At 46.0% G+C, this 25,343-nt stretch overlaps 1 protein-coding gene across 1 annotated transcript in view; it reads right to left on the bottom strand.

The window, feature by feature from the left end:
• Nucleotides 1-25,343, bottom strand: part of Prkch (protein kinase C eta) — a 210,271-nt gene that overhangs the window by 81,930 nt on the left and 102,998 nt on the right. Inside the window, exons 3-7 of the mRNA XM_028858102.2 lie at nucleotides 11,153-11,303; nucleotides 9,506-9,540; nucleotides 5,695-5,783; nucleotides 3,919-4,048; nucleotides 1,632-1,759 (exon numbers count right to left, since the gene is read on the bottom strand). Coding sequence (XP_028713935.1) covers nucleotides 1,632-1,759; nucleotides 3,919-4,048; nucleotides 5,695-5,783; nucleotides 9,506-9,540; nucleotides 11,153-11,303 — 533 coding nt within the window. The remainder of the gene's footprint in view (nucleotides 1-1,631; nucleotides 1,760-3,918; nucleotides 4,049-5,694; nucleotides 5,784-9,505; nucleotides 9,541-11,152; nucleotides 11,304-25,343) is intronic.

Here is a 25,343-nt window from a genome sequence, read left to right as displayed (position 1 = left end):
TAGTACTTGCTCTTAACTGCTGAGCCATCTCTCCAGCCCCCGGGAGGCTGTTCTTCTTTGATTGTTTTTTTTTCCCTTTGAGGTGCTATGAATGGACCTCAATACTTCACGCATGCTAGAAAAGTAGCCCACCACTGAGCTGCTCCCTCACTCTGAAGATACAATTTTTTAAGTCCTTGATATATCTAGTTTAAAAGGATGTGCCTAGACCCTAGGCCCTGCCGGGACTTCTAAGCAATGTTGAAAATAAACCAATATGCCATAGCCTGCACCTTCAAGGACCTTAGATATTTAACACCCTAAAACAGGGATAACAATATAATAAAACGGATCATATTTAAAACACAGTGCTTTTTCTAGCTGCCCCCTCCAAATCTCTTGTAAACTTTTCAAAAATAGAAAAGAGGTCCCAGCTTAAATTTTATTTCCTCAACCCAAATTCTTGGTTGGAGCTAAAGACTCAAGAGCCGATGTTCCTTAATCTCCTTTGAAAACCCATTTTTCTCTTTGGTTACTTATAATTCTCTCTTTTTAATGATGCGCTGTCAGCAGGTAAATCTGGTCTCCTCACTATTAAAAACCATAATACTGAAGGTACTTGGTTTAGCAGACAAGGAGGCATTGCCCATTCAGGGACTGGGTCACATATCTTGCCATATTTCAGCCCCAAATCCTTAACATTCCCATTTCAGGATCCACCATCCTATGCATTAGGACTCCACTCCCCCCCACCACCATTTTAGCATCCTACCTGCCTACCCCCAAACATGCAGAGGTGGACCTTCCCGGGGTCTTCCTGAAGCACACTGTTAGTGCAAGACCCTGATCTGGGCAGGAGCCTTTCTGTAACAGCGAACGAGACAGCTAACGCTGCTGCTTTCTCAGCGAGTAAGAAGCTCAGTGACGGGACTTCCTTCCGAAGGACTCAGGGATGGCTTCACAGTCAGTCTAGGATTTTCCCGCACTTCCCTCAGACTACCCCTTTCAGATCTCACGGCCACCCAGCCACGGCTCTGTCCCAGCCCACTGCGGACACTGGCCAGGAAGGCAGAAGGAAGAACTGGGAAGCAGCCAAGGCTTGGAGGGACAACATCAGCTGGATGCCACTTAGGGAGGTTGCAGGACCACACACGGCCAGGGCCACTGAACCGCTCCACCCATTCCCAAGTGTCCAGAGGAAGGAGCTATCGGCTGCAGAACGGAAGAGAGGAATTCTCAACCCCGAACACACAATGCAGTGTAGGGAAGTGGAGAACCGTAGGATGCGTCACCTTCAGTCCCCTCGGAGATAAGGAAGCTGAGACTTGTGGCCACTGGCCAACTGTCCAGCTTGGTCACCAGCCAGCGGCCCACTCTAGGCATCTAGGTTCTGAGATCTTTACCAGACCAAATGGATGGGAAGCTGATTTTAAGGGGGAGGGGGATTCCTTGCTCTTGCGTCCTGATTCACGGGCATGCTCACTGTTTCTTGCCGTAAATGTATATAGACTCTTGGATGGGAGAGAACAGCTTTTGTTGAGTGCAGTAGACCTGCCTGTTCAGTGTATTTGCTGAGATTATGTTCTCTATTCTCTCACTTGAGCTCACCACACCTGACTAACTTACAATAGACAACCAGGCAAAGGGCTCACCGAGGTTGGAGAAATATTTCCAGGTTGGAGACCCATCCCTGCCAGGGTCTTGGCCAGCTCCACAGCGTTCACCCCACAGTTTGGGGCCACATTGGCCTGGCATCGAATATGTACATTCATTTTACATACTGGAGGAAAGAAAACAGAATCCAGAGTCACAAAAGAGCCAAATTACCACGTGCTGTGGAGAACATTAACAGCCCGAGGATTGTGACAGAAGAATAATACCACAGGCTGACAATGTCATCTCACAAAATCAAACTCACACTTAGAACAATTCCTGTCATTTCATCTACTTCTGATTTGTGCAGAAGCAGAAATCCTAGCCTATTATAGAACAACAGATTTCAAATAATAGATTTCCATCCTTTTGCCTGTGACTTGATGGGGCAGACTCATCTAAATCCCGTGTAACAGTCGTTGCTGCCTTGGCAGCAAGATTACAATATAAAGATTAAAATGCTCATCACGGTGACAATTGCAGGTGATCAGACAAGGCAGAATCGTGCCAACTGACGTTACCCCCTCCTCCCAATTAGCAGAGAAATTAAAAACAGCCATCGACAAGCTGCAGCTAGGTCACTGTTCAAACAAGGTAGGGGTGGGTTTTTGGAGAGGAGAGAGCTTTGTACAGCTTCTTTCTGGGTACTCTTGTGATTGAGTGGCCCTCCTAGCCCACAGGGCATATCCTGTGGGGCTGTGGTTCTAACTGTTAAGTAGGGGAAGAGAAAAATCAACCTTTCAAGTGCTCGAAGGTCAGGGCGAATGACATTTGGAGAAGTGAGCAACGCAAACTACACTTCCTGTGCTCGTGAAGGCTCTAAGGTCCAATCAGCAGAAACCAATTCCTATCTGGTTTCTGGAAGTGGGTCCTGCGGATGGAAGGACCGACTGAAGCCATCGTGTGGGACAAATGCCTCTTTGATGGAGTCGGTCCATCTTTGGAAGCACACCGCCGTCTAGGCTTTATGGGGATTGAGTTTGTCACTGGGGAATTATGAAAAAGAATGCCACATTAGCAGAGGGAGGCCCAAAGCTTAAGCTTCAGTAGCTTTGTGGGAAACCGACTGGGACAGAGGGATACACACGACAGTGACCTTTTAGAAAAACTCTGGGGCAATAAAAACAGAAGCCATAGGAGCCAAGTCCTTGGAAGCATGCTGCTCTCAGGCAACTGGAGACAGAGGAGTGTAGACGAGCCCCATGCATGGATCTGTATACTAGCTAGAAACAGAAGAAAATGGAAAGCGGCTCGCTCAGGTGAGACCACCAGGTCAGCGTGAAGCTGCGCCTCGGCTGAAGCCTCCAGCCGAGCTGGCTGCTGTTCCAGGGGAATGAAAAAGATGCTTGGGGGCGGTGTGTGTGTGTGTGTGTGTGTGTGTGTGCAGAGAACGTCACTGTTTCTGTTTGTGTTGGTTTTCTTCTTCTCACTCTGTGCCCCAGGCTGCTGTGGATCTCACTACACAGACCAACCCTTGATGACGTTCCCATGTCCGTTCCCTGGGTGATGTGATACTATGTCTGTCACACTATGTCTCACCGGAACTTGGTCCCTTTTGCTGACAGATGCAATTTGACTATCCCAGACGGCCAACGGAAGTTGTCACCCTAGCGTGTGTCTGATAAGGCTTCAGGTGCACCCCCAGACAGCCGGATAATCGCATATCAATGGGAGATGAACTCTAGGCCAATGGCTCCATAAGACCCTCACAAGACAGAGGCTGGCCCTCCCCCCACTCAGAGCCTTTGAAAAGGCAAGAGCTCTGAACAGCACCGGGTACAGCTGGTAAGGTGCCAGCCACCATCAAAGCTTCGCTCTTTGCTGTTTCTGCTCCCGCAGTCACGTGACCGGGCGCTTGCAGACCACCCACACAGCGCCCTCTACAGTGACATTCCAGCTGCTGCCTACTTCTGGTGAGAGCCGGTGCTTACTTAGGACCCAAACCTCTCCTGGCCCTCCATCTTGCCCACACTCCCTCCAGTGCCTCTTGCCAATGCCTTTTAAAAACATAACGCTCAGTCTACACTCAGCAACGAGTAGCCAACAACGAGCATGGCAGACCACTAGACTTAACACCCAGTTTAATCTTCTAATATTGTTTTAGGGATCAGATACCATTCTCTTTACATGCACCACATGCTCAACAAGTTATCCATAGATAACACAACTCAGATGCTGATGTGTAAAGCATCAGCCCTCGGTCAGATTCTGAGCCTTCAGAACTCCGCACACGTAAAGTACGATGTTGCCACAGAGACGTGGGAGGCCAGCCCCTCCGCCTCTTACTTTTACACTGAAGTCCTTGTCGCATTATCCCCCAGAGCAAGGAGCCGCAGTGATCGCAGAACGTGGGCACCTTGTAGTTGTGGATGCTGAACTTGTGGGGGATGTTGATTCCGAAGCGCTGCTCTGCAATCTGGAAGGGAGAGGAGGACAGCTCAGCTCCCACAGAACGTCTTTTGTAATAATAATTGCAACGGGAGCAACAGCAAAGGCCGAGTATCGCGATGATACCCGGGGCTCCGGATGCATTATTCTACTAGGCTCAGCTCTGGCTGCTCGAGTCTCAGCACATTTTGTTCATGAACAAGACAGGGCTGAGATACAGGTGCGTGTTAGACCACTCACCATTTGGAGAAAGAAACAGAAATTAAAATTTTCCCTCTCATCCTTTATACTCAGATCACAGTTCTCTCTCAATTCTAGAAACTATGTCACTCAGAAGATATGGGGTCACGGGATGAAGCCATCTCAAAGTGACCCTGTAGCAGCCATCACACTCAACCCTTCCAACCTTCATCTGGCATTTGCATTTGGACAATGGGAGCGCAGACTTAATGGTTTTTCCTCGTGTGCCGTTTCTCTGTACCTCCTCGCCATATGCTCTATGATCAGCCTCACAGTTGGAGGCCAAAAGTACAGGTGCACCACGAGACAGGGCAAGACGATGACTGATGCTCCTCTGTGGACTTTCCGGGCCTCTTTCCTTTACGAACTCCAGTCCACATCCCTCTGTGTGTTCCCTAACCTGCAGGTGCACCGTCGTCACCGCTCCTAAGTTGGACTCCCCCAAGCACTGAGCGTCAACAACACTCCCCCTGCTCCCCCCCCCCTCCCGAATTTAGAGCATGTGCCCATCCCAGGCAAAGGCAACGGGAGCCTTTACACACAGAGTCCCTGTGACCTGGAGTCCCCGTGAGGCTGAAGGAACCCCGGGGTCTCCTTGCTTAGCAAGCCTTCTTTACAGTTAATGGACTTGTCAGTTCCGTTTAACTGCCGCAGATGCGCATGAGCGAGGCACAGATGTTTCAGGCTGATGCACAGAGAGGCTGTGGATCGGGCCTGAGCTGACAGCAGAACAGACTCAGCACTGCAGGTGCTTGTACAAGCCCGGCCTCTTTCTCTCCACCACCAGAGCGCTCTCGTTATACAACGGCGCCAGTGGCATGCACAGCTCAGCTCAGCTGACCACCGACTAGGTCCGTGCAAGGGGTTGTGATTCCAATGCTAGCCATGTCCCACAAGCTTGTGTTCAGAACGCAAGGGTCCCTAGCCAGTGGTGCTATTTGGCGTGGCTACAGAGTCACTAGGAGGTGGGATCTAGCTTTACACATACACACACACACACACACACACACACACACACACACACACACACACGCACGCTCCCATTCTTAGTGGCAGAACTTTGCAGGTAATACCCCACCCTAGGTTCCAGGCTCAGCTTCCTCTCCACCCTGCTAGGAGCTCCCTAGAGCCCTCCCCATTCTGACAGCCTGAAACATCGGACACCATGAGACAAAATAAACCTTAACTCCTGGAAGTCAGTGATGGGGTAATCATTCTATCACAGTGAGGCAAAGTCACCACTACTGTACAAGGTGAGGTCACACTACAAAGGAGCAGAAATAAAAATGCCAGCACTATTGTGCGTTCTAAGAATTATGGGAAGGCCGAGGGGGAGGGGGAGAGAGTGAAACAGGGAGGGAGGAGAAGTGGGGGGAGGGAGAGAGAGAGCACACAGGGAAAGGGTGCTGAATCAGCAGACCAGCGTTCTCTTACCTTGGCATCCACTTTGTTAATATTGTTTTGGCAAGTGCAGGCTGTAACAATTAGATGATGGCAGCGTTTATGGACGACGCAGGTGCACACTAGGAAATTAAACCCAGCAATTACGCATTTATCAGGAGCTCCCAGGACAGTGGGCTGCAGCAGTCAACGAAAGCTTGCCCATGCCAGCCACTTGACTTGGATGTCCGGCCCCCTCCTGGCAGCCCAGCCAGGGCTCTCATCCTTCCTGCATCTCTTGACAACACCCTAACGAGACCTCTGTGTAAGGACCAACTGTCTGCCGTCCCGCCCTAAGCTGCTCCCTCCTTCCTGACTGGATTTCATCCTGCACCCACCTTCAGAGGAGTCTTTTCACAGTATGACCCTAGTCACATCTGTCCCACGACTGAACACTCCCAGTACCATCTCACGGCCATCAACAGCAGTGTCCAAACCCAGCCAGGGTCCAGACCCCTCAGAGGCCACCATGCTACTTAATATTATCCTCCTATGAGACCCATTGGCTTCAATAAAAACTAAACTGTACGATCTTTCTAGAACAGTGTTCCCTCTCCCTCTCTAAGATATCCTACTTGCCTGGGAGCTAACGTTTATAATAAGATAAAACTCAAAGACTATCTCACCTGAGAAAATATTCTCCATCTGTCCCTTTCTACCCAGACCACCCCTCCTCCTCAGATTCCTCACAGCCCCTCAGACCGTCCCTTCCTTCAAATCTTCCACATGTGGCTGAGGCCTGCCCAGAAGTCCTTGCATGGTGCTGAGTGCTGAGGGGGCAATTTAACACACATTTGCAGAATAGCTCAACCAGCTTCCTGAATATTCCAAACTCCGAGTGGTACCCTACGTGCGTGTAATGCTATAAATTTTCCATCCAAGTATGGTTTCTACTATTCCTCACCTGTTTCTATATTCTTCATTTTTATTAAATGCAAGATTTTTTTTTTATGTTCTTGTAAGCTTCGTTGCCTCCTGTGCTACCTAGAATGTGTTGTTTTCTGTTCAAATAATGAAGGTTTTTCAGATACCTTTCTGCTATTGGCTTCAAGTTTAATCCCATTGTGAACTGACAGGATGATTCTTTCATTTTTATTTTAAAAATTGTGTGTGTGTGTGTGTGTGTGTGTGTGTGTGACAGAGACAGAGAGAGAGACAGAGACAGACAGAGACAGAGAGACAGAGAGAAACAGAGAGAGAGACAGACAGAGAGACAGGAAGACAGGCAGACACAGAGACACAGAGAGAACAGAGTGAAGGAGAAAGTGTGTGTGTGTGTGTGTGTGTGTGTGTGTGTGTGTGTGTGTGTGTAAGCCAGAGGACAGCTCTGGATCTCCCCTGCCACCTTGTGGGATCCAGGGATCAATCTCGCGCTCTCAGGCTACAATGGCGCATCTCTACCTGCTGAGCCATTGGCTGGCCAGACCACATGACTCCTGTGTGTTCTGTTTCTCTCCACGTTTGTTAAAGTAGTGTAAGGTCCAGAATGTGTCTTTTGTTGATAAACGTTCCTCATGAGCTTGGGAGGAATGTGTTGTCGGCTGCTGCTGGCTGGTGTGTGGATGGTGTGTGGATGAATGTTAGTGTGATCATGTTGTGGTGGTGCCGCTCAGGTCAGCCAAGGCCCTGCTGCTTTCCACTAGGCCTGTCTAGTTCTCTCATGGTCCTGGAGCCTTTGTCTCGAATGCTTTGCTGTCCGCTGCTAGGTACGTACGTGTTACTCGTGGCACGTCTTTCTGAAGAACTGGCCCTATTGTTACACAGTGGCCTTTCTAGCGCTGATGGTTTCCTCACCCTCAGGCCTGCTTTGTCTGAAACACCCACCCCGTGCTTCTGATGAGGATTGGCCAGCACACTTCTCTCCTACCAGGCATTTGTTTTTATGTCCTTCAGTGAGATGTAAACAAAAACCTCTCATGCCTCCTAACTAATGTTCTTTCCTGCTCTTTAAAGAACAGGTATCCTGCCGGGTAGTGGCGTCGGTGGCACACGCCTTTAATCCCAGCACTGGGAGACAGAGGCAGGCGGATCTCTGTGAGTTCAAGGCCAGCCTGGTCTACTGAGCAAGATCTAGGACAGGCACCAAAACTACACAGAGAAATCCTGTCTCAGGAGAAAAAAAAAAACAAACCAAAAACAAAGAAAAGAAAAAAAGAATAGGTACCCCACTGAAAGTCAGCCATCAAATGCCGCAGCACAATAGTTCTCAACTTCTTTCCTAATGCGGTGACTCTCCAACACAGTTCCTCATGTTGTGGGGACCCCCAACCACACAATTATTTCATTGCTACTTCATAACTGTAATTTTGCTACTGTTAGGAGTCATAATGTAAATATCTGATGCTCAGCCCCCAAAGGGGTCGCAAGCCACAGGTTGAGAATCACTGCCCTGGCGCTATGCTGAGAGAAAAAGAAACAAAAGACACACCTTTAAATCACGGAGTTTAATCTGTAAACTCCACCCTTGTGCATCTGGAGCTTCTTGATCTATATAAGACTGTATAAGGTGGATATATCACTAGAGGGCATACCCCGAGCAGGTCCAGGCTGAAAAGCGATTATCTGCCTGACTCGTGAGCTGTCTTCAGTTAGGACTGAATTCGCAGTGCGTAGGTCAGTTACAACTGCTATGATAATTACATGCTCATTTCCCCTAACTTGGAGAGTTCAGTGGAATTTTCCACACATAAAAGTAAAAATTAGGTTCAAGAGCATGTCTCAATCAGTTCTCCTAAGTGAAAACAAACCAAAAAACAAACAAACAAAAAAAACACATGACCTCACCTCTTCTAAAAGAGAAAGAGGATTTTCTTATTTACATGTGGACGGCCACTGTGGAACACGTGGCACTATGTTACCAGTCACCTGAAGAGAGACAGTCAAAATGCCCAGCACTGATGTCCAGATGTCACTCAGGGCAGCAGTAGGGGAAGCCCCCATGAAAGGCCAGCAGACCCCACCCACATAGACCTACCTAGAAGGAAGCTTCTTTTACACTTCCATTTTACCTTTTCCTAAGTCTGCAAGAATACTTATAAGGTGATTTTACCTTAGAACTGTGCAAATGAGAGGTATTTAACTGTAAAAGTTTCCTCACATTGATTGATTGATTGATGATTGATTGTACATGCTAATATCTTATGTAAATTCTTAATTTTTATTATATGTTTACGGGTGTTTGGCTCGTGTGTGTATCTGTGCAGCACACTCAAGCAGTGCTCATGGAGGCCAGAAGAGGGCATCAGACCTCCAAACTGGAGTTGTACACACTGTGAGCAGCCCTGGGGGTGCTGGGACCTGAACCCTGCGGTCCTCGGCAAGAGCAATAAGTGTTCTTAACCTCTGATCCACCTCGCCAGCCCCTCATTTGGGTTTGTTGTTTGTTTGTTCTTGTTTTGTTTTGTTCTGAATTCAGAAAGCTGAAAAATAAAGCTAATTTGGGTAATAGCACCCATTCAGCGTCTCACCCTGCCAACAGCGCAACGTGAAAACCAAAAACTGATCTTTAGTACTCAAGGGCACGCTTGCACATCGGTTCTACTTCTCAGTCCCGTCATGTTACTGCAGACTTTCAGCAGCAAAGCTCTTCTGGGAGTCCTTGCTTTAGAAATGAACATATTTCCTCTCTACTGTCAAAACATCCAGGGTCTGGTAAGGACTGGAGCTGCCACCTGGGTGCCATGCGACTTGTGGAGAATTACCACAGTACTGATGGGGTGCAGCCTGGCCTGTTTTCTATTGGTATTACCATATTTTCACAAAGGGACGGACGCGATTAAACATGGTCGTAAACATGTTTTCTTACCTTGGCATTGATAACCCTGCTTCCCAAATACTCCCCTGTTCAAGACAAAAGAGAGAGAGAGAGAGAGAAAAAAAAAAAAAACTACTGTCAGTCAAATAGTTCAGTAAGAACATCTGTAATCATAGTTCTCAAGGTGAATTGTTTTCTCTGGTCCCTTATGAAAAGCATCACTTCAGGGAAGAGGCACAGACGGTGTGCTGTTCTGAGCTCTTGTTTATTTCCAGTGGGCACAAAGGACATCAGCTGACAGATCAGAATGCTCCCGGTGATGTGAAAGGTAGGTGATGAAGGTTCCCGTTCCACCTCCCATCAGCTGTCTCCTAAATCCTCAGGGAAAACCAACCCCGGGTGTAGGAGGCTGAACTCAGCCAGGAGCTCCTCCACTACCTCGCTGCTTCTCACATGCACAATGTGGCAGTTCACACATGTAGACGTCAGGCAGGCAGGCAGGCACGCAGATAGACAGAGACACAGACACACACAGAGACTCACGGACACAGACACACACAGACACATACACAGACACACAGAGATACAGACACACACACACACACACACACACACACACACACACACACACACACACACACACACCCCACAGCACACTGCAGCTACCCGGCCCCAGCGCTCTCCCTCATCTTTCCCTACATCTCCCTCTGGAGTCCACAGGGGGGCAGAAGCGTTACCACCATGCCCTGTCTGCTCATAGCTTGATTTACGTCTTTTCCTGATATGTTAATGGGAGCAGCCGCGCACGTGTGTGTGTGTGTGTGTGTGTGTGTGTGTGTGTGTGTGTGTGTGTGTGTGTGTGTTGGTGCGGGGCAGGGGGCAATTCTATTTCCAAATGCCTTAAGTGTGCTTGACCTCGACTCTCACCGACAGTAACTATTGCTTACATTTATTTTCCGCTACAGACTTGCCACTGCGTGCTCCATTTACATCCTGTAAGACATTGTCCTCAGTCTTCAGAATTCCTCAACCTTTAATTACGTTAGCACCTAATTGCTGGAGGTTAGGTTGTAGTATAGGACCACTAGAGGCTGTACACCACGTGCACACTATATGCCGTGTGTCTGGACACTACTGACAACTAGATTTTTCTCTCAACAATTACTTCCCATAACTAATCACACGATCCACACCTTCTTCCAAGCAATATTCTTAATTGTCCTTTCTCTTCGCCAGGTTTTCTAATTTATCAATTGATTGGCTTCTCTCTCTCTCTCTGGCTCTCTCTCTCTGGCGCTCTCTCTCTGTCTCTGTCTCTGTGTCTCTGTCTCTGTCTCTCTCTGTCTCTGTCTGTCTGTCTGTCTGTCTCTCCCTCCCTCCCTCCCTCCCTCCCTCCCTCCTTCCCTCCCTCCCTCCCTCCCTCATGCTTTGGACTCATCAGTACCTCCAATGAGGTTACCAGTATAAGAAATGATATCTAACATTTGGATCTGCACGTTATTTAGTTTTGTTGTTGTTTTAGCAGTGGGATTAAGAGGGTCAACACTTGAACAGAGGAGACAAAAATCAGATCCAAAGACTATTCCTCCTTATCTATACATTTTCTCTTGAAACCAGACATAAGCCAAGGTAACCTCTCACAGCCAGAGGCCGGGGATATGGAGGGGAGTGGGCTACGTGTAAGTGGGGGGGTCTTACCAGATGAATTCCCGGCAGTGGGAACAGTAGGTGGGCTGCCTCAGGTATGTGGCCATAAACTTATGTCCGTTGACCTGATGGACTCGCCTTCGCATAGCCCTTTGGCGCTTCCGGGTAAAATGCTTGAAGATGCGGTCTCTCTGGAGGGTAGCTGTGTGTTAGAAAGGAAAACAGGCTGAGGATACGACTTGCTGCACAAGAATCAGGACTGAGCTCAAATCCCCCACACCAGCTTTAAACAAACAAACAAAAATGGGCATGCTGACGTAGGTCTGGGGGAGCAGGGACAGAGACAGGGGAGCTCCAGGGCTCCTCAGCTAACTAGTTTAGACAGTCCGTGAGCTCTAGGTTCAATGAGAGACACTCTCCAAATTTAAGGTGGTGACAGAGGAAGACACCCTATGTTGAGCTCTGGCCTCCACATGCACACACACATGTGTGTACCTATGCACACAGGCGCACACACTCTCAAGTACATACAGCACACAGAGAGATAGTATCATAGACAAAAAAGAAAACTTTAATGAATCAGACTAAATATATGAGCGAGCCAGACACCTTAAGCACCCTCTAAATTTTTTTTTCTTTCTTCAAGATTGAAAAGGTCTTAGAAAATGCCTTAGACCTTAGAATAGTTTGTTCCTTCATCTCTGTGACACTGGGGTTGGACCCAGGGCCTCACGCATGCTTGGCAAGCATTCTGACATGAGGCTGCCTACTCAGTGCTCCTTCTACGTTTTCATTAGAGACAGGGTCACATTCTGTAGCCCAGGCAGACTTTGATTCTCCTGCCTCAGCTTCCCAAGTAGCTGGGAATCAGGATGCAGGCTTGTCAGAACTCTTACGTTTTAAGGTTAGACCCATACTGGATACAATTGCCTATTGGACATGGGCTACTATAGGCTAATCCCCCAGCACAGGCAGGAGCTTCCCAAAGGTCCTATGCATGCTCTTCTCCTCCTCATACAGATGTCTGTCTGGTACCTCAGATCCAGGCATGAATTAGAAGTGCTGGCTGGTGAAACGGACTGACGGAGCTGCCCAAACACAGACTGCACAGAACCACCTTTGTTAATCTTGATTAGGGGAAACTAACCAGGGGGTGGGCTCAACATTTTCTAATCTGATATCTAAAAATAATGACTCCTAATCTGAAGACCTCGAAAACTGGGGGACAGCCAAAGATGGCGGGTTATGTCTGTCTTCCACATCATTACACTAGGCTTTCCCCCAACATGCGCAGAGGCTTGGGATGAATACAGCAAAGCTTACTTCCTCATGATGCTTTTTAAAATAAGTTACCAGGATAAAGAAAATTTAAGGAACTATGAGGGAAGAAATGAACAAGAATTTATATATCTAGAAGAAACAGAAGATTGACAGCTAATAACTATAAGCAACTTCGCGGAGTGTGGAACGATGTCTTGGGATATTTATTTATCTGTTGCGAACTGCTGGACATGGCATGAATAGATTACCCACCATCTCAGTTATCATTTCTTCATGAAGGGAACATTCAAAACTCTGTCTTACAGCTATTTAGTTAATATGATACAGTATCATTAGTTTCAATCACCCTCTGTGTAGCACAACACCAGAATTGACTCCCTGGCTGTAACTTTTCACTCAATTTCTAAAATAACCTGTCTCAGTTAGGGTGCTGTCTATCATGATAAAACACCATGACCAGGAGCAACTTGGGGAGAAAATGGTTTGCTCAGCTTCTACCTCTCCATCACTAAGGGGAGTCAGGGCACGGTCTCATACAGGGCAGGAAGCTGGTGGCAGGAGCTGAAGCAGAGGCCGTGGAGGGATGCTGCTCACTGGCTTGTTCCTCGCGGCTTGCTCAGCCCACTTTCCTATACCGTCTAGAACCGCCTGTCCGGGGGTGGCACAAGCCACAGCAGGCTGGGCCCTCCCCATCCATCATTAATCAAGAAAATGCTCTACAAACTTGCCTACGGAGGCATCTTCCCATTTAAGATCCCCTCTTCCTTGACAGGTCCAGGTTTGTGTCGAGTTTGCAAACACCAGTCGGGTCAATCGCAGATATACGTTATGGAGGAATTGCAGAAAAGCGATAAGAAAAGCACAGAAATATTATACTCCTAAGATGGAGGAAGGGTAGCAAAACCCTAACTCCTTAAAAAATGAACAGATTCACAGTTAGAACTACAAAGTTCTGCTTGGCAAAACACACAAAAGCAAAAAGCTGATGGAAACAAACCAGAGAGAAAGGTGTTTGCAACACATGGCAGAGGGTTACCACTCAGGACATGTAGAAATCAGCCTGTCCTACTGACCCAAGCCTGAAATCTAGATAGATGGGAGGTTAAGCCAGGAGGGTCACAAGTTCAAGGCCAGCCTAGGGTACTGGGTAAATTCAGGCTAATCTGGACAACAACTCAAAATAAAAAGTGAAAAAAAAGAGTAGAGACAGAGAGGGGTGGGAAAACACTTGGCTAGAGCACCCTAGACCCTAGAGAATGAAGAAAAAGGGGAGGGAGGGGAGAGGGAGGGAGAGGAGATTGAAGGAACCAGTAAAAGAAATAAGTGAACAATTCAGTAAAAATGAGACGGAGACTATAAAAGACAATTTCGAAAGTATGCAAATAGCCAATAAATATGTCAGTACATGGAATCCTATGTAAGACAGGCACTTCAGAACAGAGCTAAATCATGTTCTCCCTTTTAGGTTCACAAGTATGAAGAGAATTGTGCCTGTGTTGAAAGCGGTTTGCGGGAGGATAAGCTGGGACCCTGAGCTGGCCAGGACTAGTGGTATGTTCTTGTTGCCAAGCCTGACGACTCCTACGTACAGACCAGGCAACAATGTCTTCCTAGCTCTGTCCAGGAAGGGTTGATGGGGACCACATTCAAAACGCTCGGCACAAAGCAATACATCGTAGTATTCAAAAACCAAAGCTATTTCAGGGATATTCGGGGAGACTAACGTCTGTCAAAGTTTAAATGTATGTTCCTTACATTCAACAATGGACTGGAAGGATTTTTGTTTGTATTAAATCTCTATATACATATATGTGTGTATGTATGTGTATATCAGTACATATGTGTGTGTGTATATATGTATACATACACATACACACATACACACACATACACACACACACACACACACACACATATATATATATATATATGTAAGCAAGAACATATAGGCTATCTAAGTATCAACTGCTGCATTCTTTTCTAGTAGAAGTGGGGTCAGCTAAGTGCAATAGTACACCTATGGTCTCAGGTACCCAGGAGGTTGAGGCTCTGGCTTGAGCCCAGAGCACTGAGGGTCATCAACAAAGCAAGACCCTAAATTGAAAAAGTTCTTAAATTTAAAATAATCTAAACAGACATGAAAGCACAGGGTCACTACCAGAGACGAGTGTGGGTAGGCAGAGGGGTCGATACAAGCCAAGTCTCTTCTACTCATGTCTGGAAATGGCGTAAGGAGCCCCCCTGTTTTGTACGGTTGATATACATTAGTAAAAGGTAGGGGGGGAGCAGAGTCTACATTAGAATGCCCAAAGAGGAAAATGCAAGAAGAGCCAACATGAATTTGGCTCAAAGGCCAGTGAGTTCAGAGGCTCTGACACAGTTAAAATCGTATCTGGTTCACCCTGTGGGTGAGGACTTTGCAGTCGGTCACACCACCTCACTTCTTTCTCTCTCGTGTTTTCTGTCTCAAGAAGATAACGTGTAACACTATCCTGTGCCCTGTGAGGATGGTGCCATAATCAATAGTCCTACCAGGTTCCTACAATGTTGGACAATGGCTTCATAAGGACAGAAGTCACCCTACTGCCCCGTGCCCTTCCCCGGTACGCTACCAAAAGTCACTCGGTAACCCCTAACGGAACAGGCGCTAAGCATCCCTGGTTGGCAGGTGATAACATGAGGCTGAAGGTGTCAGCACATATATAGGCATCATCCTCAGACACAGCTCAGTCGTGGACAAGACAGGATGTGTTTTGAATTACTAAACACTTACATACCTACATACAAATTAAATTCTCTGTAGGAGTCTAATTACCAAGAACCTACTTATTTAGTACTTTAATACTACAAAGATTGGCTAAAAGGTCAGCTCACTTGCATTTTTAATATTTCATGATTAAATCCTTTTCGTTTCCTCTATGGCTATCTGCAGAGTGGGAGCATGAACTATGAACTTTCCAGATTCCTTCTAACCAGGAAATGTCAGCAGAATCTGCTTGTAGCTATCCTCTACGTCACTCCGGTCTTCCATCCTTTCCAGAATACCTCGTTTTGTTTTCCAATTAGACTTATCTTTCTCCTGCCTGCCTCAGAACCCAGTAGCCTCCATCAAATCCTCAGGAAGGTAAAATGCTCCCCACTTGTACCAGAGCAGCCAGAGAGTGTACCCCAATCTCTTCTATACCCCAACCCTGTGAGCCAGGCTTCTGCAGGTCCTGCACACTTCGTGCACACACAGGGACCCTACCTACATGTCACTCACTCTTTCCTATGTTCTTTCGCATGTGCACCTTCTGCTTTAAAAGCAAATGTGCATGTGTACACTCATGCATGTGCACATGTGCATGCATGCGCGTGCACACACACACATCTGGGCATCTGCAAAACATATGGCCACATAAAAACTCTGAAGTCAGCAGGCTCTCGTGGTGCATACCTTTAATCCTAGCACTCAGGAGGCAGAGGCAGGCAGATCTCTGTGAGTTTGAGGCCAGCCTGGTCTACAGAGTGAGTTCCAGGACAGCCAGGGCAATACAGAGAAACCCTGTCTCAGAAACCAAACAAAAACCCCTCTGAACCTCCATTAACCCCAGTGGCACTCACTGTCACCATTCTCTTGACTGATGTTTTGAATAGGAGAGGGAACTCCCTCACTGCATTCCATCCACCCTACTGCAGACTTGCACCCCACTTCACAGCCTGAGGACAGAGGGGAGTGTCCTCATTGTTTACACCAGCTTTCTATCTACTTAGGTTGGAATTTACAGGACTACCTAATCCTGCTGTGGCTTACATCACCAGGGCTTTGAGAAATCTTTCAAATCATATTTTAGTCAGACACGTTGGGCAACCCTAACATGCTTTGCAGCTAAAACTTGCATCACCAACTTCTGCTTGGCTCCCAAGGTGCCCAGGGCCTCTTAAATAAATAGGAAGCTGGCTCTGAGCCCCAACAAGGAAATGCACATTCCAGTCTCCAGAGGTCAGCAGCCTTGCTGCCTTGATACCTCCCTCCAGGAGTTGCCTGTGACCAGGGGTAGGGTGCCGGGGCGGGGCAAGCCTGTCCATGTAATGAAATCTGTACAGAATTTCAGTGTTGCAAACCTGACTGTTAGCCCACATACTTATTTTGAGAACTTCCAAATGCTCACACGACCGACCAGGAGTTACCATGCAATCCCATGGCAAGGGTGAATCTGCAAAAAGTTGTTCTGCCTTGAAACTTTCGTCACATGAGGCTCCTCAGAGGCGGCACGGGCCTCTGACATCTCTTTAAATTGGCTCCAACTTTACCTCAAAAAAGGTAACTTCCGCACCGTCCTAAGCTCTTTGCTTCACCAACCTGATGTGCTGTTTTATTTGAAAACACTTTTGGAACATTTGGATACAGGGCAAGCGCAATGCCCACGTCCCTAGCTCTCTTCCTCTGTGTATGCTCCACTCACACCGAATCTCCTGGTATCCCTGGGAAGTAATACACTTTCTGGAAACTCAGAAACTAACAGGAAGGTTAAGTGGAGGTCAAGCAGCCAGTGACACCAGTGAAGAGGCCGGATTCTGTTTACTGCTGTCAAACTACCGGGCAATACTAACTAATGTCTTTTCTCCCCGTCCTATAGAGAGAGTTGTTTTATCATTTGTTTTTATATGGGAAAAAAAAAAAAAACCAATTATGAGCAAAACGAACCAGAAGACCTTAGGGTTGACTAGTTGACCAAGTTACTAGTCAGGAAAGAACCAGAATGCAACACATGCTTCCAAGACGTGTCTCTGGACGGGAATGAGACAACACCTGAGGAGAATGGTCCTTTGTGTCATCAAACACACAGAATAAGGCCCTGTCTGGTCACAGAGCTGTTGATGGGAAGGATGATGCCTCAAAATGTGACTGTGGCTGAACCCTGTTAGAGACAACAGTGATGCGACCAGAGAAAGACTAGATAGGCACGAAGCACACATTTAAGTGAGCACACCACCACCCGTGGGTGGGAGCCCTTGGCAAGGGGTAAGTGAAGAGGATCGCATGGGAGATGCGCGTCTTGTCCTCTGAAGTGCGACGTAAAGGTGCTGAGAGCAGCAGTTGATGGAGGGGAGGACGGAGAATTTGCTGAGTTAAGACAGTGCCCGGGTTCCAGGAACTTGTGCCCTGCCGATGCCAAAGATGGCCTTATAAACAGCAGCAAATACCCAGAAGAGGTATTTACAAAGCACAGAATCTTCTGGGCTTTCTGGAAAAGAGTTTAACTGTGTGACAGACAGCAACTTCCAAATTCAGATGAGGCCCTCAGACTCACTGTATCCAGAGCGTTGGCTCTATGGTTGCATCCAGGCTTCCTAAGGATGTGGATCCCTCTGAGGAAGACTGGCCCACATAAAGACCCAGCGTTCTGAGAGCTGGACAGGCTCCAGCTACCAATGCGAAAGGAGAATTGGGAAGCAGCTTGTTACTAGACTGTCTCTCTTGCGTCGGAGCCGCAGATCTCACAAACCATGAAGGCTGAGTGGACACACTGTCACTCCAGCAAACCTCGCTAGCTGGAAGTAGGTCACCACAGAACTGACTGTGACCCCCCTGGAATGGCACCAAAGTTCCACTGAGAGCCACGGGAAAACCTCTCACCGGAGTTGAGAAGACGCCTGGGCCTCTCACCTCCTTCTTACCCCCTCCTTTCCTTCCTTACGTCAGGGAAATAACAGAAATCCGAACTACAAGCTCTCTCCTCCTCAGGACTTCTAGACGTCTTGGTTCTCCTTCGTTGGTTTCTACCTCCCACCTAATCTTCTCATGTGTGTTTGTCGCAACGCTCTTTGAAAACCATCCTTCTGGGCTTTCCGGATGTCCCTTCGTCTCTGTAGCAACTCACACATCGTCCATGCTCTTGACGTCTCGCAATTGGCTCTATACTGAGGATTCCCAAATGCACAGCTCGAGCTCCGCCTTCTCAGTGGCTTCTTAGCATTCCTCCAATAGATCCCCGAGTTGTCTAAACTTGGCATCTGTAGGGCTGAACTTTCCTCAACACTATCGTTGTCTTCAGCCACAACAGTGCAACAGTGCCGTTGTCCTTGGAGTCACCCAAAGGTTCGGGGCATGTCTTGAGAGCCTTCTCTTTTCACTGCTTGCCTGTCCTAGCTCTGTTTGGTCAGTGTTCACCATCACCTGGATTCCTCCAGGGGCAAAGCTCAAGACAAGGTCTTAAATGACAAAGGGTCATCAGCCCTGTGTATCTGTGCTTTCCACATTCACGAAATCAAACAATCTCAGGTCAAGAACACTTTGTAAAATGCATCCCAACTGAACAATTACATCCTCTTTTATCATAGCGTAACAGGTATTATTTGCATTGTATTTGGTATTATGCATAATCTGGAGATTCTTTAAAATATGCAGGATATATAAATACTATACATTTCATATGCAGAGGCCTAGTTGTCACCTAGACTTTGGTATCTGTGAGGAATCCTAAAGCCAGTCATCTCCTGCAAGTATTGAGGGTCAACTGGAGGTCACTTGGGAAATAATTCCCAGAAGCAACAGAAGATTACCACCACAAGGGAGGGACGGAAAAGGAGCCACAAAGTGTATGCTACTAACAGGTTCCCGTCCTGGGCAACTGAGGCTCAGCGCCTTGTGGGGGGATCACAAGGCACAAGCAGAGCATGCGCGAGCCATGAAGAAACCAGATGGGGACCCTCCAGCTGCCAGCCGACACTGGGAGCCCATTAACCTACCAGCATTTCCAGTTTCCTCCTGGTGAGAGGGAGTATGGGCGGAACATCCAGGAAGAAACTGTTAGCCTAGTCCTGGTTTCTTATTTATATTCATTTATATATATGCTGTGGATATCACTCTATGTAAATAAAACACTGATGGCCAATGACCAGGCAGGAGGTAGGTGGGACAAGGAGAGAGGAGAATTCTGGGAAGCGGAAGGCAGGGAGAGAGACACTGCAGCCACCGCCAGGAGAAACAGCATGTGAAGACGCCGGGAAGCCACCAGCCACGTGGCAAGGTATAGATTTATAGAAATGGGTTAATTTAAGATAAAAGAACAGTTAGCGAGAAGCCTGCCACGGCCATACAGTTTATAAGTGATATAAGCGTCTGAGTGATTATTTTATAAGTGGATTGTGGGGCTGCGGGGCTTGGGGGACCTGGAGAGAAGCCCTCCAGCTACAAATGGCGCCCAACCAATTCTAAACAGAGCCAAAACCAGGTTCCTGCTTCTTGTCTCATATGAGCAGCTAGACGCCGCAAAACGCAGGTTTGAACACTGGCGGGTTCCTGGCGGGTGCGTTTGACCGTCAGTATGGCGGAAATGAGGCATCTGCCAGCGTCAAATTAAGCTGTGTGGTAGATTTAGTCTTTACTAGTATTTTAAAAAAAAAAAAAAAAAGAGGTTTCTGGGCTACATGCTGCTTTGATAAAAGCTTAGACCCACTATTTCTGAGACTTGATGACTCCCAGAGCTGGCGGAAAACGTACCACTGCCATGTTGGGAAGCTGAAGTGGGCGGAGCCAGCAGCCACAGCGCCCTTTCAGGCTTACAATGGTACAGTTTAAAGCAATAGGCTCAAGGCTCAAGATAATATAAAAAATAAGCCACGTAACGATGGCTACCACACAGAGAATCTGGATTATGTTGTCTTTGATATTCGTAACTGAAGAAAAACATTTGATTACAAAAACTGTTGAGTTATGCCAAAATGTATATTTTAAAAGTACCTTGACTTCAAAATTTGGATATAAGGATATGTTACTTTGGAAAAGAAGTTCTGCTTTTGTCTCCACAGAAAGCCAGAGGCTGTGGACTTGTTCCAGATTAAGATACATCAGGTTTCACCAGCCAAGACCCCCTGAAAGGTCTCCGATGACACCATGGCCCAGATGATCCAACATCCAGACCGGTTTCAAGGCAACTGGTTCACACAATACAACCTCACGGACTACCCCATAGGTCTAAAATTTTCTTTGTATCCCCATAAGATACAGCGCCCCCCTCCAGCAGGAAGTAGTAAGAGATGCTACGCCCAAATTCCCAAATATACCAAGCTGGCTTTAGAGGTGGAATTGGCTCACTCCCCCTCTAAACCCAGACATATTACTTTAAAAAAAAAAAAAATGGTTAAAAGATTCTTATGTCCCAAATCAGAAGAGCCCTCTGGTGTGGGACAGAGAAAAACCAATATTTTTATTTAAAACAGGTTGATTATAAATGTGATCTCTTTCTAAAAAAGAAAAGGGGATATAATATAGATATATAGGAGGATATGGAGATGATAAGATAAAAGGGTAGATTAATGAACCTACTTTTAAAGAACAACTTGTTTAAAATGTTTTACATTGGTATAGATTTTAGTTTATGTTTAAAATGTTTTACATTGGTAAAAATTTTAGTTTATTAATACAAACTTAAAGTTAATTTTGTTATACTGTATATATATATTTCTATTCTTGTTTGAGGTATTATGTTTAACTCATTTAAAATTGTAATGGATGATTAAAAATAGATTAATAATCAGTCATTTATGATAATCATATTTGTAGCCATGTTAGTTAAGTCTTCTAGATATACATAGATATATTTCAGATAGATAGGTAATCTTCAAACACTTCATAGACCTAGAGAATATGGCATTTAAATAACTTAAAATTCTGTTGACGTGAGACACAATTGCTCCTGGCTACACCAATTGATCCCGAGAGAATGTTGGGCTTCTAAGACATTTCCATTTAGAAGTTTGTCTTTTTGGCACAAAATGGCCTACTGGGCAAAGAACTGCCCTTGCCTTGATGGCTGACAGTACAAATGCAATGCTCTCCTTTCTGGACAAGCGGGACACAAGGAAAGCGACCACTGTACTCTGCCAAGACAGGGTAAGATGGTCTTTCAGAAATCCTGCTTCTGAAAATGGTCTGTCAGATACTCTAGGCCTGTAGCCAATTTGAATGCACCAACAATGCTGAGAAACATTAGGTGACTGTCCAGGCTGCCAGCTGTCTTGGTCTACTCTTGCAAGATTCCCAAAGTTGCTTGCATCCGTCTACCATTTCTCAGGTACCATTATGTTCCTTCTCAGGTCTTTGATGTGGTTGAAGGCTAGATAGTCATATTTTCCTCAGTTATGATAAAAGATAAGTTAGCTATAAAACCTTAAACTCACAAATATAAGATAGATAGGACATCTTCTTTAATATTGTAACTATAATTCTTGCTCGGTAATTGTTTTGTTATATGTAATTTTACCATGTTAAAGTTAAAACCTTCCTTTTTAAAAAAAGAAGAAAGGGGAAGTGCTGTGGATATCACTCTATGTAAATAAAACACTGATGGCCAATGACCAGGCAGGAGGTAGGTGGGACAAGGAGAGAGGAGAATTCTGGGAAGCGGAAGGCAGGGAGAGAGACACTGCAGCCACCGCCAGGAGAAACAGCATGTGAAGACGCCGGGAAGCCACCAGCCACGTGGCAAGGTATAGATTTATAGAAATGGGTTAATTTAAGATAAAAGAACAGTTAGCGAGAAGCCTGCCACGGCCATACAGTTTATAAGTGATATAAGCGTCTGAGTGATTATTTTATAAGTGGATTGTGGGGCTGCGGGGCTTGGGGAACCTGGAGAGAAGCCCTCCAGCTACATATATATGATATATGTATATATATATATATATATGATAGAAGAATATAAATACATATATATTCATACATATGTATATATTCATACATTCACATATATTCCTACATATATATGTATTCACATATATTTATACATAGATATACATATGCAGTGTGTTATATATACATATACAGTATATATGTGTGTGTATATATAGTTTATATGAATTTCCTGTATGCTTCTTTAAACTCTTTGTAGACTGGAGCTTGAGCAGAATATTTTCCAATAATAATTTTCAACAATTGTTACAATACCCACTGTTTTCTGCACAAATAATTTAACCACGTACGTTCCCTTCCATCTTTTATTATCCCTTGTAAGAATCCTACAGTTCTCTTTTGAAAGCAATGTTAAAAGTTCCTATCTTCTTGCTGTGATTCTACAAATATTTCATTTTCCTCCAACTGATTTCACCCAGAAGTAGTTCGGCAGCTACCCCTTCTCCAGCATCCTCATTTAAAAAAGAAAATTCCTCACTGGGGGGGAACTTTTTCTTCTGTCAAGTCTGGAGTGGCTCCTTTAGGGGAACATTTCACCATTATTCTCCTGATTCTTATCTAAAAAGAATCTCAAAACAGTACAGTACTGTCATCCCAGGGCTCAAGTTAGACTACGTATGCTGGTTTTATTTGCTCAAAATGTAAGCCTTTTCTGGTTATCGGGATATTTTTCTTGTCTTTCACTACAAAGCTTCACTGAGAGAAGATAACCCTCTGCAAGCTCCTGCCTGCCCTGCCAACCTCTTGACAACATGTAAAGGGTCAGTACAGCCAGAACACAGCTGCACATGTTACAGTGACTCACTCTTTGTTCCTTGTTGCTGTTCTTGTTTAGAAAGATAATACATGATCACTATGGGAAATGCACATGGTCCAGAAACTATTAAAAAGTCATCCTGAAGTCTGGTGTGGTGGCACATGCCTTTAATCCCAGTACTAAGGAGGCAGAGGCAGGCAGATCTCTGAGGACAAGGCCAGCCTGGTCTACATAGTGAGACCCTGTCTAAAAATCGATCAATCAATCAATCAATCAAACAAACAAAAAGTTGCCTAAACAACACCTTTGGGGCAGGAGAGATGGCTCAACCATTAAGAGCACTAGCTGCTCTTGCAAAGGACCTGGGTTCAATTCCTAGCACCTAGACAGTGGCTTACAGCTCTTTGTAAGTCCCATTACAAGGCATCTGATGCCCTCCTCTGCAATGAAAACAAATAGAGATATAATTTTTTAAAAGTCACCCCAATCCTTATTATACAAATATCCACTAAATGCCTTGGCGATCATGCCAAATACACACATGACGTAGACACAGTCTAACATTAATGGTGTCACTCTCCCTGAGGTGCTTTGCCAACTACATTTTAGCGCCCCAAATCTCTCCACATCTTTCTAAAAATGGCTGCTATTAATATGAAAGCTATCATTTACCATTATCTCTCATGGAACAAATGCACATCACAACTCTGAAGTGGCCCAAAGGCAGACCCCGTCCCCATGAATGCTGGCTTCTCACTGGGGATCTGTTTTTCTCTTTTACTTGGGGCTTTGAGACTGCTGATTCCACCCCCAGCTCAGCCTCCAGACCCAGGCTGGTCTTCCTTCCTCTCTCACACACACACACACACAGAACTCTTACACAAACAAAGTGTCCAACCAAAATCTTTTCCAGATAAACATGTGTTTCCTGCCCATTGGTCTAGCTGATTCCATTTCCCTTTCAACCCTTCCTCCCTGTTTTCCACTGTAGCTTCCGAAGGCCCTTTCAAAGCTCCCCAGTTCTGGGGGGATGGTTTAGAAAACCCTACTGGGTGTTAGCCATGGAGACGGCAGCCTAGTCACTTCCTGCTTCAACATCATTGTTGGAGTGAGAGCAACTGGCCTCCGCTGTGTGGCTGATCCGCCATGACTTCAAAAACTACTGCCCCGCTTCACTGGAATCCCACTGATCCAGAGCCTTACATTGAAGGTCAGAGACCTTACCATCGAACAGTCAAATTCCCTGCAACACCCATGAAGGATATAAACACCGCTTATTTTGTCTTAATAATAATAATAATAATAATAATAATACTAGAGGCAAAGAGACACTTCCTTTAATCAAATGTCATTTATATTACTTGGTCACTCCCTCTCAGAAGCTAACACCTTGGCTGCCACATTGGAGTTTGTGCTATTGTTTAACAATTATATTATTTCTTGAATTAAACAAGAAGGAAATAAAATAAAAAAGATTTTAAAAAATCAAGCATGCTGTATCTGGGTTTGTGGTATAAAGAAAGAGCTGACAGGGACAGGAGTGAGTTTAACTTCTAATGAAAACAGGTGTTTGGGAAGAAATTCTCTCCTCCATGACCAAGTGCTGTCAACCTTCTGCTATCAGAAATGGGTCATACTAAAATCCATTGAAAAGACCCTTTCTCTGTTATTACCTTCACTCAATCTGTGGCACTGAGTAAGAGTTTTGAGGACTCTGGCCCTCGTAGTATCTGAAGGAGCTACACAAGCTGCCAAGGGAGAAAAGCAGTCAATATTCCTACTCATCTGTAAAGTCTACAAATCACAGCAAGTGTCTCAACAAAATGGTGCAACAGTAGTACTGTTACCTTGGGGGTAACCAAGAGTCGTCTAAATTGGACTTCAGGCCCATCAATAAGAGGAGACTCATGCCTAGTACCCTAAACCTCGCCAACCACCCAAGGCTGGAGAGCTCATTGACCTTGGAGGAGAACCTGGACATACTACATCCTCTTTGGAGATATGTAAACTATGCAAGAGACAAGAAGTACCTGGTATACTCAAAGCTCAGCGCCACCTACAAGTGTTAAGACGTGGGGGCTGGGGTAGCCAGCAGGACTGGAGAGAGGGTTTAGATCAAGGTAAATAGACAGGTATGGTAGAAAGGAGGGCCAACACCCAGGGACACAGACCTTGGAAAGTAGTCTGTCCCGGTTTGTGTCAACTTGACACAAGCTAGAGTCATTTGGAAAGAGGGACTCTCAACTAAGAAAATGTGCTCAAAAGATCTGACTAGGCAAGTCTAGAGTGCACTTTCTTGATTAATAATTGGTGTGGGTGGGCCCAGCTCACTGGGGGCAGTGCTGCCCTTGGGAAGGTTGTACTGGATGGTATAAGAAAGCCTGCTGATGAAGCCATGAGGAGCAAACCTGTAAGCAGCACTCCTCCATGGCCTCTGCATCAGTTCCTGCCTCCAGGTTCCTGCTTTGAGTTCCTGACTTTTTCCTGGATGATGGACTGCAAGCTGTAAGATGGAATAGACCCTTTCC

The sequence above is a fragment of the Peromyscus leucopus genome, chromosome 14 (assembly GCF_004664715.2).
Source record: "Peromyscus leucopus breed LL Stock chromosome 14, UCI_PerLeu_2.1, whole genome shotgun sequence".
Lineage (NCBI taxonomy): Eukaryota > Metazoa > Chordata > Mammalia > Rodentia > Cricetidae > Peromyscus > Peromyscus leucopus.
The sequence above is the reverse complement of the archived record's forward strand: the minus strand, read 5'-3'. Positions and strand labels throughout refer to the sequence as shown.